At 31.3% G+C, this 16211-nt stretch overlaps 1 protein-coding gene across 11 annotated transcripts in view; it reads left to right on the forward strand.

Annotated features, from left to right (window-relative positions):
- Lrp1b (LDL receptor related protein 1B) overlaps positions 1-16211 on the forward strand; it is a 1848437-nt gene that overhangs the window by 1714582 nt on the left and 117644 nt on the right. For 10 of the 11 annotated variants that reach the window (XM_087195526.1, XM_087195530.1, XM_021237129.2 and 7 more), the window contains 6 exons: positions 441-563; positions 5111-5233; positions 5939-6076; positions 8133-8267; positions 11728-11847; positions 13909-14150. In XM_087195526.1, coding sequence (XP_087051652.1) covers positions 441-563; positions 5111-5233; positions 5939-6076; positions 8133-8267; positions 11728-11847; positions 13909-14150 — 881 coding nt within the window. The remainder of the gene's footprint in view (positions 1-440; positions 564-5110; positions 5234-5938; positions 6077-8132; positions 8268-11727; positions 11848-13908; positions 14151-16211) is intronic. The other variant, XR_015445151.1, reaches the window with a different exon arrangement.

A 16211-nucleotide genomic window follows, 5' to 3' on the forward strand; every position in this document is an offset into this window, starting at 1 on the left:
TATGAAATTACACTTTACCAGTTATCTTAATTTTTATTGAGCCAATGTATCAGTATTGCAGATAGAGGTGAGTTACCTAATAATTCTGGGTTCTTTTTCTATCTAGAGTAACATAAATTTTACCTCAAAATTTTTTTATTTTAAAATGGAATTTTTCCTACTCAGTAACATCAATATTATATAACATTAGAGATAATTTAAATTTAGCTCTCTTCCATATTTCAGTGTTTCTAAACAGAATATGATATGCAGGATAGTAATAGAAGAATGTTTAGAACTGTAAACCATGAACACCTGTTTAAAAAAATACTTTGGAAATTATGTGTTCCAAATATGATGCAGGAAAGAAATATAAGGAAGCAATACATAATTAGAAGGATATGTGTCCCGCTGTCTGTACAACTAATGCACTTTGTCTGTTTTTTCATTTTACAATGAAGGAGGAAATATATGTAGAGCTGATGAGTTCCTTTGCAATAATTCCTTGTGCAAACTCTACTTCTGGGTCTGTGATGGACAAGATGACTGTGGAGACAACTCAGATGAATCTCCAGATATGTGTGGTATAGTATTCCACGTGGCTTTCAATTGTAGTGTCTTCTCTGGATGTAGGGCACTGGACTCAGTCAATGAAGGGATGAGGTGAACCATAAACCCTGCTGCCCTAGGGTCACATAGCTGAAGTATGACCATAGACAAAGCTTTTATCCAAGTAATAAAGATATCACCCTGATCAAAGTTCATGACTTTATAGAGAGCACTCCTAAATCTAAACTTCACATCTCAGCACAATTCAAAGATAGATTATATTCTGTCTGGAATAATTTAGACTAGTTGACTTTTTAAACTGAGGTAAAAATAAGAATTTTGGCTTTACAAAAAAATTGTTGTTTTAGGCTAAAAAAATTTAACAGATAAGTAAAAGGGAAAAATAAGACCACGTAATCACATAATACCAAGACTCGCCATTACTGAAGTTGCACAGATAAAATTTTTAGATAGATTTATTTATATATATGTGTATATGTATTTATGCACATAGATAATCACAATTGTAGTCATAGTAGAAATTATTCAACATTAAACCTGATAATATTAACAAAAATTATTTCTCCAAATTCAACTTGCTGCTGTCTGACCCTTGTTAGATATTTATTTATACAATAAAAAATAAAAGGTGTAATTTGAGAATATTAAAGTGAAGGATTTATATTTTTAGTCACTCATCTCAGTCTTGCAATCTAATTTCAAAAAGAAAAGTAGTTTCACCTTTTATTTAAAGGAAGATTCTGCTACTTCAGATTTAACTAAATAGTATACCAGGTGAATTAAAGAAAATATGGCATGGATATATGTACTTAAATTTCTTTGTCCTATTTGGTATGATGAAAAAAAATTCAAACTTTGAGGTAGCTTTACTTTTTAAGGGATTGAAGATGAAAAAGAGAAAACTTTTTTTGTTGTTCAACTGATGAGTAATGTGACTAAGTTTTGTTTGCCTAATGTTAAAAATAGAATCTAGAGAATCACCAGAGATTATATTGTTTCTAAATCATAATGTATTCAAAATATGAAGCTCATCTGCCAGAATCAACCCAGAACCAATTATTTCTATATTTTACCATTCTATTTTTTATTTGACTACAAAACCAGCAAATGGAACAGGAAATGTCTAGAAACTGATGAATTCTATAGGATTCCAAGATCGCTTTAGAACCACTTCTACTACAAGGAAGTTGTCCTCAGGGACATCCTACATAGCACAGATGGAGAATCTTCTAAGAGATGATTATCTGAAATTTGTATACTTGTCTTGATCACCAGAATCAACACTGAGTCAAGTTATGCTGTGCCACACCCACTTTCTCATTGTTGGATATAGTACCCAACATCTACAACTTAAAGAAAAGAGATTTATTTGGGCTTATAATTTCAGTTCATATTATCTGTCCCTAAGAGAAGAAAGAAGTGATGGCAGAAAGGCATAGGAGAGGAAAAGCTGATCCTATAATTGCAGCCTGGAAGCAGACAATGAGGGGCAGAACACAGGAGGGAGCTATGACCTTCTAGGTCATGCCCCAGTGACTCAATCCGAACCTGTCTCCTAACAGCAAATAGGCTATACTGCCTGCATAATCCCTGCCCATGAGTACATAAGGGTTTGGGGAGCCATGTAGATGTAAACCATAGCAATATGGCAAGTAATTAGGGACACACATTGAATATCACATGCCTCTTTTTTCCAAGGATATCTTATTCTGGTTAGACAAATAATGATAATGTCTATAAATTGTATTTCAAGCAATCATAAAATTAAATAAAAGAAATAGATAAGTCAAGGAGGAGACAGTGGAGAGAGATACTGTACCTATAAATTTGTAGTCTTGGAAGAGAATTTTAGATTTAGTGTGAAAGCATTTGAAAAGAGAGTCCTTCATATTCCAATCTACACTGTCCAATTCAACCACTTATCAAAAAAATTTCTTTTTGGTCTGGGGGTTTAGCTCAGTGGTGCCACCGCCTGCCTCACAAGCCCAAGGTCCTGAGTTGAATCTCTGGTACCAAAAAAGAATAATTTCTTTTAATTGTCTCCACTGAATAGACTTTTATCTCTTACTTATTTCCTAAATGATAGGGTGCAACAAATATTTGATAGTCCTTAAATTCTATCAAGTATAGTAAATAATTTAGAAATGATTTAAAGTCACAGGTAGGCTATATGTAATTATTATTTTACATAAGGGACTTGAGCGTTTACAGATTTTGGTATCTATGAGAGTTCAGAAACTAATCTCAGTATGGAGACCAAGGGAGGGCAGTTCCAAATCAGAGTCGTGCTCACCTAAGCAGAGGATATATATAGTTCAATTTTACAAATATTGACTAAAAAGGGGGAAAAGAGTTAACAGTACACTATGCTAGTATCTCAGATTAGAGCCCTGTTACTGGTTGGTTTGTTCATATGACTGTTCAAACCACTAAGGAAGCTGGAATGAATTTGAAAGGATAGGGAAAAATTATGAAATTACTGTGATTGAATTAAGGAGGGAACGATGTTTATGAGGTTGGTGAGGAATTTACAACGGCATAAATGTATGATTAATTGTTTGGATCTAAAAATCATGATATTTACTTTTAAAACCAATTTGAAAAATGTGGTGTGAAATTTCTAGAAACTGTGGTAGGAAATTAAGATGACTTCAAAACCATGAGTTTAAGAAATTAAGAATTTCTCCCCCCCCCTCTCTTTCTGTATATCTGTCTATCTATCTATCTATCTATCTATCATCTATCTATCTATATGTATACATGTATACAAATGAAAAGCAAGATAGAGGAGAGATAAATCTGAAGTTCAAATATTGTTTTAAAATATTTCAATATAAATGTTAATTTGTTTCATTTATACTAATAGTTTGTCTTAGTTCATTGAAAAGAGTTTGTGTTATTATGTTTGTTGTTTGTAAGAATTTTTTTGGATTATGTCTTGTGCTACCTTGAAGATAATGATACACAGTGTAATAACTATTATTATTCTCTTAGTTATTGTTATTATTTGGTTATAAAAATAGTTTTATTTTGTCATAAAATAAAAAGAAAAACAATATTTAAAAAATGAAGTTAAGAGACATTACTAGAAGACTTAAGTGGAAGGGAATATACCTGGACAAAGGACCAAAATTCAGTTGAGACAAGGACTTCAGGCAAGGAGCATAGAGAGGGAATCTAAGGAGCTGTCTTACTGTGTACTGCTAGAATATTAAAAAGGACCAGGGATTAATTTATAGGCATGGTGTGGACAAGATAATGACACATTATTAGGCCTTACAAAGTGTCTTAAATCACATATTGATGATGGATGACTATAGAAGAGAGGATAAGATGAATATGTTAGCTTTATTTTTCCTGTGGCTTTTTGAGCATTTAATGATGGAAATGAAACTGAGGACATTTATTATATCTGTCTGCACTGAACAGCTGCACAGTTGTGATTGTAACTGGTAGTGATGTTGAACAGAAGACAAGTTTCAGGACAGTATCAAAAAGATATGGTGACTACTTAGAATTGAAGGTCAATGTCAGGAATGTACTGTATTCCGCTAATTATATTATGTGAATAAGGCACACTTATGTTTGTGGAGAAGGGGCGCAGAGAAAGAAAAATAAAGAATCAAAGTGTGAGCTTTTTGAGTTTGAAATTCCTCAGGATAGGTTGCATAATCAATTTTCAAATGGCAGAACTAGATAGCAAATTGCAAATCCTCAGGATATAGCAGCATGCAAATTGGAGAGCATGAATGAGGCTAAGTGAATAAAGCATTTGAGGGTGAAAACAGTCACCAAGGACAGAGCCCTGCAGAATTCCACACATAAAGATGAAGAATAATTGGTGATAGTTCCTGAATAGGAGCAGAAGTCTTCAGACTAGATAGTGATAAAAAGAATTAAATTCCTTCATTTTCATTGATCTCTCTTTGTCTCTGTCTCTCTCTGTTTCTCTCTCTCTCTCTTGCATATATGAATCTTACATATTAAAAACAAATAACCAAGGTTACTTTCTGTGTGCAATATATGTTTATCATATACATCTAAACGTTTGCTTACACAAGCACAAAGAATTCCAACTACAATATTGTTATGATACTTTCGTTTTGCCAGTGAATGCTGTACATTGAATTTGGGAGCTGTAATACATACTTGCTCAATGTCTATACAATGTCTATACTATACTGAAATTGCTCCTTGTGATAACCGGGTGCCTTGCCATGTTATATAAATTGTAATTATATAATCATATATTAATGTATAATCATAATTAATGTAATAAATTATTATGATAACTGAGTGAAGTTAGGTAAATAAGGCCCTGGAAAGAGAGACCATGGAATTTAGATTGCTTCCTTACTTCAAAATTTCTTCTTCAATTAATGTAAATAGCAAACGCTTCTATTAAAAATTTTCTAATACACATTACAATAAAATAAAAGTCACAATAAGCTATACTTAGGAAAGCTAGATGATGGATTTTAAAAGAAAGACAAACAAAGAATATTCTTAACCAGTCAGTGAATCCGAAGGAGCTTCTTTGGTTTTCCTCTTTGTTTTTCAGTCAAATTTCTTTGCCCACCCACAAGACCACATAGATGCAGAAATAATAGAATTTGCCTGCAGTCTGAGAAACCGTGCAATGGCGTTGATGACTGCGGCGACAACTCAGATGAAGATCACTGTGGTAAACCTGTTTAATGAGAAATAATTTATTTAGTAGCCATGAGATAAGAGAAATGATTTGAAGGCTGAAAAATAAAGAAAAAATTCCAGGTGGTGTGTCTGAGGGTTGTGTTTTCAAGGCACTTGATCTTCTGACAGGGTATGGGAATAACCTGCCAATGTTTCATTTGCATTATAGAGTTGCGTGGCGTTTTCCCAGAGTCCCTGCTAGGTACTTTATTCTGGCAAATCTCTTGAGAGAAATAACATAGTGGTTTAAAACTGTCAGTTGTGTAGGTGGTTGAAGGGAGGGTGATTGTGTAGATTATATGTATGCATAATCCCTTTTATAAATTCCTGAGATTCAAGAGTTCCTGCATTTAAAAGGAAATGCTTTAAGTATACCCTAAAATGATTTTGAGACAAAAACTGACCTGAACTCATTTAAGGTGGTTTACATCACTTTAAAAAAAAAAAATCCTACTTAGCATAAGTACTCAAACATTTTTCTGAAGGTAGGATGTCATTAATTATAATTCAAATATATGCTCAGATTTATAATATTCAAGATTTTCAGAATCTTTTTTATTTATACCCAGAAGCTTCAAACAAAGGATTATAGGCCCACATTTTCCATACCATTTAGTACAAATTTAAGTAGATTATATAATCAGTAAATGAGTTGTGATTTTGTGATAGACTAATCACTTTTTAAATGACTCTGTAGGTAAGGACACATATAAAGCCAAGCCTTGTAAAAAGGACGAGTTTGCTTGCAGTAATAAAAAATGTATCCCCATGGACCTCCAATGTGATCGCCTTGATGACTGTGGAGATGGATCAGATGAGCAAGGCTGCAGAACAAGTGAGTGCTTTCTGCAAAACAAAGGAGCACATGGGGCCAGTTTGTGCCTAAACATGGCAAAGGGTTTATTGTAATACTCTGGGGAAAGGTTGCTGTTCAAATATGCATAAGTCATATCTTTTGCCAAATAAACACAATCACTTCAAATATCTCTTAATTTCAGAGGTATGAAGTGGAAAAGATTGATTTTTCAATGAATATTCTTATTAGAACTGCAGCTGAGAACTCAGTGTCCAAATTCAGACTTTGATGTTAGCAAACAAATCCATATTTTTTATTATTTTATTTTTTAAACTATAAATGTAATGTAATATGTTTGAATTTTACAGGTATTTGGTTAAATAATTTCAAAGATCTTAGTAATTCAGTGTTTATTTTTAAAGAAGATATTATTTACCTCAATTAGAGTGCTGTGATACTTAAATTATGAGAAGCTGTGTATAATTTCATTTTAAAGTAATGCTTAATGGTTGATTTTCTGTATTAAACAAAAAAAATTATCTGTTAATCTAAATGTAGTTTGCTCATAGAAGTCATAAAGTACTTCCTACATTTTTGTTTATTCATCTAAATTGTTCCTCACTGAATAATGAAACAGTGCCACCTACATATAGCCACATATCTCTCAACGATGTTATCATCCCACTGGTGTACTTCAGTTGATTGTAAAATTGTCAAAGGTCAGTTGGTATTAATAATATTTACAATTCTAATTAAATTTTCATATTTCTTAAAAATTTGATCCACTTAATAATTTAGAGCTACTGCACCGTTACCTCTAAAATAATATTCCATTCATTCCATTATTTGTATCCTGAAATGTTCTCCTGAATGGAAGATAAAGCAATAAAATTGGAACTTTCTACTGGAACTTCTACAAATAACCCTCTGCCTCAGTGGTGACGAAGCTGGTGACCACTGAAACACATTACATACTCAAATATTACTTTTTAAATATATCTTTTCAGGCTAAAATGTTTTTAAAAACTACTTATATAGTTTTTATTGAATTAATTTATTGGTACATTTTAAGTATACAATATAATGACATTCTTCATTAGAAATTTGTACCTTTACATAATCCATCTTGGTTCTTATTTTTCCCCCTTCCTTTGCCCTACCTTCAACCACTCCCCCCTTCCCTATTTACAAAGACTTTGTTTCCATTTTTTCCTTTTCTCATATTAATTCCATTCCCTTCTTTCTTTTCCACAAATCACTTTGATCCAAAGCAGAGAAAGACCCAATCGAAAAAAAGGGCAATCTCACTAATGAACACAGATGCAAAAATCCTTAATAATATACTGGCAAATAAAATTCAGAAGATCATCAAGAAGATCATACACCCTGACCAAGTGGGATTCATCCCAGGGGTGCAGGGATGGTTCAACATATGCAAATCAATAAATGTAATACACTATTTTAATAGAGCCAAGGACGAAAACCTTATGATCATCTCAATAGATGCAGAAAAAGCATTTGACAAAATCCAACACACATTCATTATATAGTTTTATTAATATGGTATTGCCTTGACTGAATTAATGAATATTAAATTCAAAAAGAAGAGGCAGAATGTATCATGTACAGGTGCAAATTCCCTATGATGAGTGTTAGCATTACGTGTATCTAAAATGTACCAATAAATATTTTGCTGAAAAAATAGAGCTAAGTGAAATAAAAAAATAAATACCCACGTCTCTAGGTAACTTCTAAAAAATGTTTTGATTCCTAGAGAAAGATGTAGTACTCATGAACGGTGTCCTTAAAAAGATAGCCTGTTATTGGAGTCACTGATTCATTACTTTCTTTTAGTAAGCAGTATAAATATCAGGTGCTAACAGCTTGCTCTAAACTATATTTAATGTAAATGACTTCAGTTTTTATCTGCTTCTATACCTTCATAAGAAATGAGGGCTTAAGGCAAAGAAGACCGTAACCTCATACATTTATGAGGAATGATCCATGTAATAATAAGTATCATTTCAAATTATAAAAAACCTCCCACTTCAGGAATCGGAGTTATATTCGTTGTGATCATATTTTTAAATCCTAGCTCCCACTGAATATACTTGTGAAGATAATGTGAATCCATGTGGAGATGATGCATACTGTAATCAAATAAAAACATCTGTTTTCTGTCGCTGTAAGCCTGGATTTCAGAGAAACATGAAAAACAGACAGTGTGAAGGTAGAGTACCTTTCTTCAACAGCTTGCTTTTAAATCTTAGGGTTTTAAATAGACTCCCAAGGCTGCCAAATTGTGAGATGACAGGGAAATGATTTTCATCAAAATTATGTGTGTCTACGTGATACCATTTCACTTTTGAGAGGAAAATTCTTTGGGGTCAAGAGTATTGTTTGTACAAATAAACTAACATCAATGAAGCCACCAAACATTTTCTACAGCAAAATGAGACCAGCAGGAATTTTAATTGTGTTGTTATAGTTCTGTTTCGAAATGCAGATAATGAAATTGCTAGCTCAAGATCTCTTGGAGAACTAAATTCACTTTATGAAATAATATGTGTATGATGACCCATTTCTCTTGGGTGTCTCATTTGCAATATTGTGGTAGGTAATTCATGCTTAGATTACTGTGGGCTTCTTTCTGATGGCATAATATTGACATCATGTCTTAAATAGTGCTTTATATTATCATGTCTTTAAAAATTGAAAGTCATTATCAATGAATCTATCAACTTGCCTAAGGTCATTTAAAAATTGAGTGTGTAGGAGACACAGAATCTTATAATAAGTTATATAAGTAAATATAATTCACATCAGAGCTTTAACTATACAATTATAAAATACAGACCTATGAGCATTTTCTAAAGTTTCTTAGACAAAACTACTCTTCATATTGATATTTACCGATTATTGTGATTAAAGCCAAAGTTACATGTTACTGACTTATGCAAGGTAAATTCAAATCCTAAAATGCCTTCATCTTCTCACTTGATTTTATGATGTCTCTCCAAGACATTCATAGATTAAAGCAATTTTACTTTGTATCAATAAGTGTAGAATTATTGAAATTAATTATACATCGGACATAGGAAGAGGTATAGCCATATCATATTTACATTTTGAATTATATTCTTGTTTAGATTATTTATTGACATTTTTATTTCTCTATTACCACAAAATACTAAAAACTGACATTGTTTTCTCTATTTTATTAAAAACATAAACCATTTTTTCTTTTTCAGCCCCAATTTATTATATCTAAACATACACATACGCACATACAGTCTCTCTCTCTTCAATATTTTAATTGCAGTAGCATTGATTTTCTGACTTGATTGTGATTAATAGGCTCCGTTTCCTGTACCTTATGTTCTTACTAAAGTTGGAAATTCTATTCTCAATATTTTCTTTACCTTTAATTATATTTCATGGCAAATGTAACCTGCAAAGTATACTCGTCATTTTAACTGCTACGAATATACTCTTTTTATATAATTTTGTTGCACAAATGTGTAATTTCTGAACTCTAATGAAATTTGTATATATAATAAAAAAAGTTTTGATAATAAAGAAAGCAGGTTTTATTCAGTATAAAGGAGTGTAAAGACTGTACTTAGATTTTGTAATGTAAAAATTTAAAGTTGTCATTGTACTTCATTTATCTAATTCATAAAAAAATCTTAAGAAATTGGAGTTTGAGGCTGAAGTCAAAAACACTTCACTTAAAATAAGTAAAGGGGAGAAAAACCAAAAGAAACAGGTAGAACAAGATTCAATGTTGAAAAATGTTCTAGACACTGGGCATGTGTGGGATTAGCATATTCTTTTTTAAAATTTCATGATACAGGGCTTATTATAGTGATGACAAGAAAAAATATTTTGTCCATTATGGAGGAATGCCAGGTAGCTGAGATTTTATAAAATTATGCAAATTTTTAAAAATTTGATTCTATGCCAAAGGGAAAACTTAGTAACAATTATCTTCCTGTTGAAATTTATAGATACTAAACAAATCAAAAATAATTGTTACAATTTGACAGTTAAGTGTTTTAATAAACATTTTACTTAATTCCTGAACAGTCTTTATTAAAGTAAATGCATTTTGCTTTACCTGTTTATCTTTTTTTAATCAAACAGAGAAATGAGTTATTAGAATGCTTAAACTCTCCTTGCAGAGACAGCAGAATTAGAAAGTCTGAGTGTATCATTTAAGTTGTCACTAGGAAGGTCCTTATCTCTGTCACTGATCCCTCAGAAAAGAGGTCCCAGCCCCCAGTCCACTGAGCGCTAACGATCCCTGGCCTGGTAGGAACAGGGTCACAAGCAGAAAATGAGTGGCAGGAAAGATATAAATTTCCTGTGTATTTACTACTGTCTCCATTGCTCCCATCATCACCTGCCCTCACCTCTGTGCATATCAATGGGAGCACTGTATTATATAAGGCACAAAACCTACTGTGAATCCTGCAAGAGAGAAATCTAGGTTGTACGATCCTTGTGGAAATCTAATCCCAACCCCGCCACCCTCCCTGCTGCTGTCTTCCAGGAAACCCATCCCTGGTACCAAAAATCTGAGGGGCTACTGCCTTAGAACAGTTGAATAATAAGCAAAAGATAGTTGTTATTATTAATGTGATGATCTTTAAATTCTTAAATTTCAGGCAAAAGTTCGCCTCACAGATTCGTTATGTAATTAGGGTAACTATAAATGATAGAAGAGGCAGTAGAATTGTGCTAGATGAAAGTAAAAGTAGATGAGGAAACCAGAAAGCATATAATTCCTGTGAATCATGTGACCTTAATCTTGGCTCTAATTATGCATCTTAAAATTAAGGACTTGTGCCAAGCTATAGAATGTTGCCTGTGCCTCATTCATTTACTGCTGTGATTTAGATATTGTTAAAGCTAAGCATTCAGGCTTTTAGCTTGTTTGTTTAATTCATGTATCTGCAATTCAGTCCTCCTTACATAGCTACCAGATATAAATGAACCCAGAAATGTGTTAGAAGTGCATCCATACCTTCATTTTGTGCCATTCATTGTACAAAATATGGCAATAAAAATGAATGCATCCTAAATTTGCACTCAAGGGCCTGCCAATTAAGTAGGGGATATGAATATATGAGCACCTTTCTGAAATATATATGAGCAATGCTAAAAGAAAGAGACTTCAGAAGAACAAAAAGAAGCTAAAGAATGGATCGATCACCCATCGCTGCTATTCTCAGGTGGAAACCAAGAAAAACTTCACTTCTCGTGGACCCAGAGAAAGGAGGAGATTCTGTATGTAGAAGTGGAAAAAGTCAGGGCAAGGTGAAGGACCAACAGGTGACAAGTGTGAGGAATGGAGATTGATATGCAGGTTCGGAGATAGGCAATGAGAAACAGGTTTAAAAGGAAGCCTTGAGAGGTGTTTGAGTGAATGAAAAGCAGGAAAAGAAATGGCTCTTTCATGATTGTAAGTCATTAAACAGCAAATAATATTAAAAAGTTATTGTGAAATATATAATTATGACCTAAAATTTATTTAATAATTCACAGTCTTAAGATTTGAAAACACAATGAAAGAAGAGAAATACAGAGTTACAGGACAAAAAAATACCTTGGGTTTTTTGAAGCTTGGCAAGTGTGGAAATGTGAATTGGGACTATCATAATGCTGTTTGAAATCTTTTTATTTAGACCTCAATGAGTGTTTGGTGTTTGGCACATGTTCCCAACAATGTATAAATATACACGGATCATATAAATGTGTATGTGATCAGAATTTTCAAGCTCAAAATAACACCTGCATAGCAAAAGGTACGTTATAACCATCATTAGAAATGATATTGTAATTTTATTATAAATATCTTTTTGGGAAAAGATGTTTCCTAATGCATTTCAGTAATAACTTCATTCCTGATAATATAAAAATACTTTTCTTGCTAATTAATTTGGCTATTTTATTAGCATTCTTTTTTAAAAAATAAAATGTTAATTGATACATAATTATACATATATAGAGGTAAAATTTGATGCATGTATTCAATGTGTAATACATTTCCATATTCTTTGTTCCTTTGAGTTGGGAACCTCAACTCTTATTTCTTTATAGAAATGGTGAACAATACTCATCCCCACTGTGGTGTAGAACCTCGAACTAATTCTTCCTTTTTATCTGAACGTTGGCATGTTACCATTCTTACATAATTTAGCTTTGCATGGTTCATAGACATGACTATGAAACATGCAGCTAGTGTTAAAATCACTTTTTGTTGGAAACATTTTGTCAAAATGGGTAAATGTTTAAAAGTTATTGTTATAGTGAAAATATAATATCTTTATGGTTTACTTTCAAATTATATGAGAAGTTATTACACTGCTGGGCTAAAAATAAAGGATTAAATGTTAGAAGTGCAAAGAGAATATAATTTGCATAAGGATTTTAAAAGTTTTAGGACAAATCTTACTTGGAAGTTAATACTTCTTCCACTTACCTGTGTGATTTTCTTTTAATTAAATAACAAAGATGGGTGTTAGCCTTTCATAAATATCGATTTTAATGTTTTTATATGTAATTATAAACTATATAAACTATATATAAATACATCACATGTAATTATTATTAATAGTAATAATTGTGTTGTTGCATATAATAATATATAATTGTATAAATATACTATATAATACATGTGGGTATTTATATATAAAATACATATTTATATACATAAATACATATATGTTATATGTGTATATTTATATAGTATATGAATGTTGTAACTTGAGGTTAGTTACAGAGTATGACTGGACATTATTAATAAGATTGGTTTTGCATTAGGAAAGCAGTATGAAGTAGTGGAGCAACTGTCAGCTATAGCACCATATGTATCTGAATTTGAATATTAGCACTGAATTTCTCAGACTGTATGGACAACAGAAAGTCATTAAATTCTTTGAGCCTCAGTTTTTTGTCTCTAAAACAAGTGTACTAGGACCAGGGATATAGCTCAGTGGTTCCGCAGCCTGCCTTGCAACCGCAGAGTTTGATCCCTGGTACAAAAAATAAAATAAGTATACTAGTATCTACATTTATGTTTGTTCTTAGAAGTTTGGATAAATTAGGGAAACCTTATGGTGTGCCCGACATATCATAAATATTCACTAAACAAGAGACATTAAAATCATAGGTCTGAACTCTACCTCAGTATATTTTATACTTATTTATTTATAGAAATTACATTTGCAATTCAATTTCTCTTTGAGCTTACACTAATGTTTTAAGTAACATTTTTTGATTTTTTTAATATTAAAATGACATTAGCACTATATTGTTGGTGTCAAAACTTTAGAGTGTTAGACAGCAGGATTCTAGAGAATTTACAGATTATGGAAATTTCATGTAATAAAATCTAAAAATTATAATAAAATAAATTAGAGGAAGAAAAGTCTTTAATATCTTTTTAAAATTTTTTAGCCAAAAGAATGTTCCCAAGCACAGTCAAATGCTCAGAAACTTTTGAGGCGTAAGGAGTACACTAGTACAGCATCCGACTACTGATAATTCACATGTTGTACCATAGTTTATTGTGACTTGCCAAATAGTAACCTCTGTTTACAAAAAGTACATATTTTCAAAATATCTAATTTCTAGAAATAAAGAAAGCTTTGCACTAGAAGCACTCACATAAATAATTATTATAAATATTTACCAAACTGAATGTAAGAACTCAAGAGACTAAAAAAGATACTAATTTGGTTGAATTTTATTATTAAAGGAACTGTGTTAATAATGACAACTCAAGATATTTTAAAAGTATGAATATGTCTTTTATTTTAGTTGAAATTTATTTTATTTTTGTATTTTATTGTAATAATCTCCAGGCTCTGAAGATCAAGTTCTCTACATTGCTAATGACACTGATATCCTGGGTTTTATATATCCATTCAACTACAGTGGCGATCATCAACAAATTTCTCATATTGAACATAATTCAAGGATAACAGGGATGGATGTATATTACCAAAGAGATATGATTATTTGGAGTACTCAGTTTAATCCAGGCGGAATTTTCTACAAAATGATCCATGGTAGAGAAAAAAGGCAAGCGAACAGTGGGTTGATTGTAAGTAAAAAACACTATTTGAAGGCTATACGACCCCACAATCTTGTTTATTTTTTCTTTTTTGTAAAAGGCACAATGTCTGATGATAGCAATTATGATATTTATTTCTCTTGATATCTCTATAAATAAATAAAACATTTCTCTTCTTATCTATTCTTATAGAAGTACAGAATTTACTTTAATTGCATGATTTTTGGGTTTTTTAAAAAGCATTTCCCTTAGTTATACATATAAGAATGGTCTTAAACAATAACTAACATTTCTTGAATATTTTTTCTTTTGTTGTCTTTTACAATATTTTACAAATATAAGTTTTTTCATCATGAAATGAGAATATGAACACTTTATTTTTTTTGGCCTTAGAAAATAATGTAAGGCAGAGAAAATTGTTTCAATTTTAACAGTATTAGAAATACACTTCTATTCTAGGACAAGGGATCAATTAGAGTGTAACTATTTTTCTAACTCCTACATTTCAAGAAATATCCAAAACATAACAGTACTGCCTACTGATGTGTGATGGACATTTTGATTACCATGGTTATTCTTTTTGAGAAAAATAAACTAGAATATTTATTTACATTTGTGGTTATATGCTATCTATTGCCTTTTGTTTGGGGCCATGTTGAGTTATTGGGTGTTTTATATTTTGAAGTAACCTGGGAGGAAAATGACAAATAAATACTTGTGTTTAAGGAACCTGGGCTATCTTGATATAACCAAAAAGTCAAGTACTCACACAGCAGTATGTAATTTGAGGTTTTATATTTCAAAAGAATTATGTGTCCATCTAGAAATCCTCACTACTTTTTGCACTGACATCTACCATGAAGAATTGGATTACATGAATCCCACTTAATGCATTCTAGAGGGTATTTTAATAGTTTTAGCAGTAGATAATAATAAGCTATCTTTAAAAGAAGCTATATTTAATTTTAAATTCAGATTTAGATTAAATTACCAGTAAAATTTTATATATATCTAAGCTATTTCTTCACATTCTCTACCACTCACATTATGCAATGGATTTATTTCTATCTAGAACAGTTTTAGAACAGAACCAAGAAATTTAGTAGATCACTCTTTCCTCTTTTTTTTGCAAATAATCTTCCTATCAAACCTAAAGACTGGCTAGATTTCTAGTTACCTAAACTTTATCTTTGAAAAGCAAGCCTACTTTGCAGGAGCATTTCTCCTATGACACAATTTTATTTATGTCATGGATGTAGTAAAGTATATAGACTGTGGCATTAGATTATTTGGGGTTTATTTTTGCTTCTGTTCCTTATTATCCTCTTAAATTTTCTGTATTATTTCTTGAGATATTGATGAAAATTTTTGAAAAGTATATATATATGTATATAGTATGAGTATGTCATTATTCAACACTTATTGGCAAATGTAGCATATAAATCTTTTCTATTAACAATATAAAGATTCTATTGATGACATTAAATATATTGATGGCAACTGACAAAATGTTCTGTTCTACTGTATATGATCACATTAAATATTTATATCTCATATATATGAGTTTTGTAATTGCTAAAATTATCCACATCTTTAGTTATTTTTGAGATAAATTTCAATGAAAATTATTTGATTTCATTTAGTTTTATACCTTGAGAGACTGATATATAACCAGTGTCCTCTTATGAACAGAATATATTTAGAGTAGCAGACAGATTAATTTTATATTTAGTAAATTTTATTCTTACAAACACATATATAATATATGTGCATTTTATGTGTGTGTTACATTTTTATTTATATATTTCTACTTTAACTTTATAGATGTGTCATAAAATCTTTCATGAATGTCTGTAAAGCTATTGACTACCCTTTTTAAAATAGGAATTTAAAGTTCCTTTGTTCTATAAATGATAGTGAAGACTTGCATAATATTATCTATCCTAGACTTTATTGGTCTTACTGCTCTCTATTCTTAGACCTATCATGATTAATAGCATTCACTAGAAGGAAATGTTGATAACTGTAGGAACATATTTTCTACTGAGAAGCCAGTCTCAACTGATTAAAGGTCATGATTGTGAAATTGGA

Source organism: Heterocephalus glaber, unplaced genomic scaffold (assembly GCF_053883595.1).
Source record: "Heterocephalus glaber isolate CG9 unplaced genomic scaffold, H.glaber_assembly_v1.0 deba00000347, whole genome shotgun sequence".
NCBI classification, from domain to species: Eukaryota; Metazoa; Chordata; class Mammalia; order Rodentia; family Bathyergidae; genus Heterocephalus; species Heterocephalus glaber.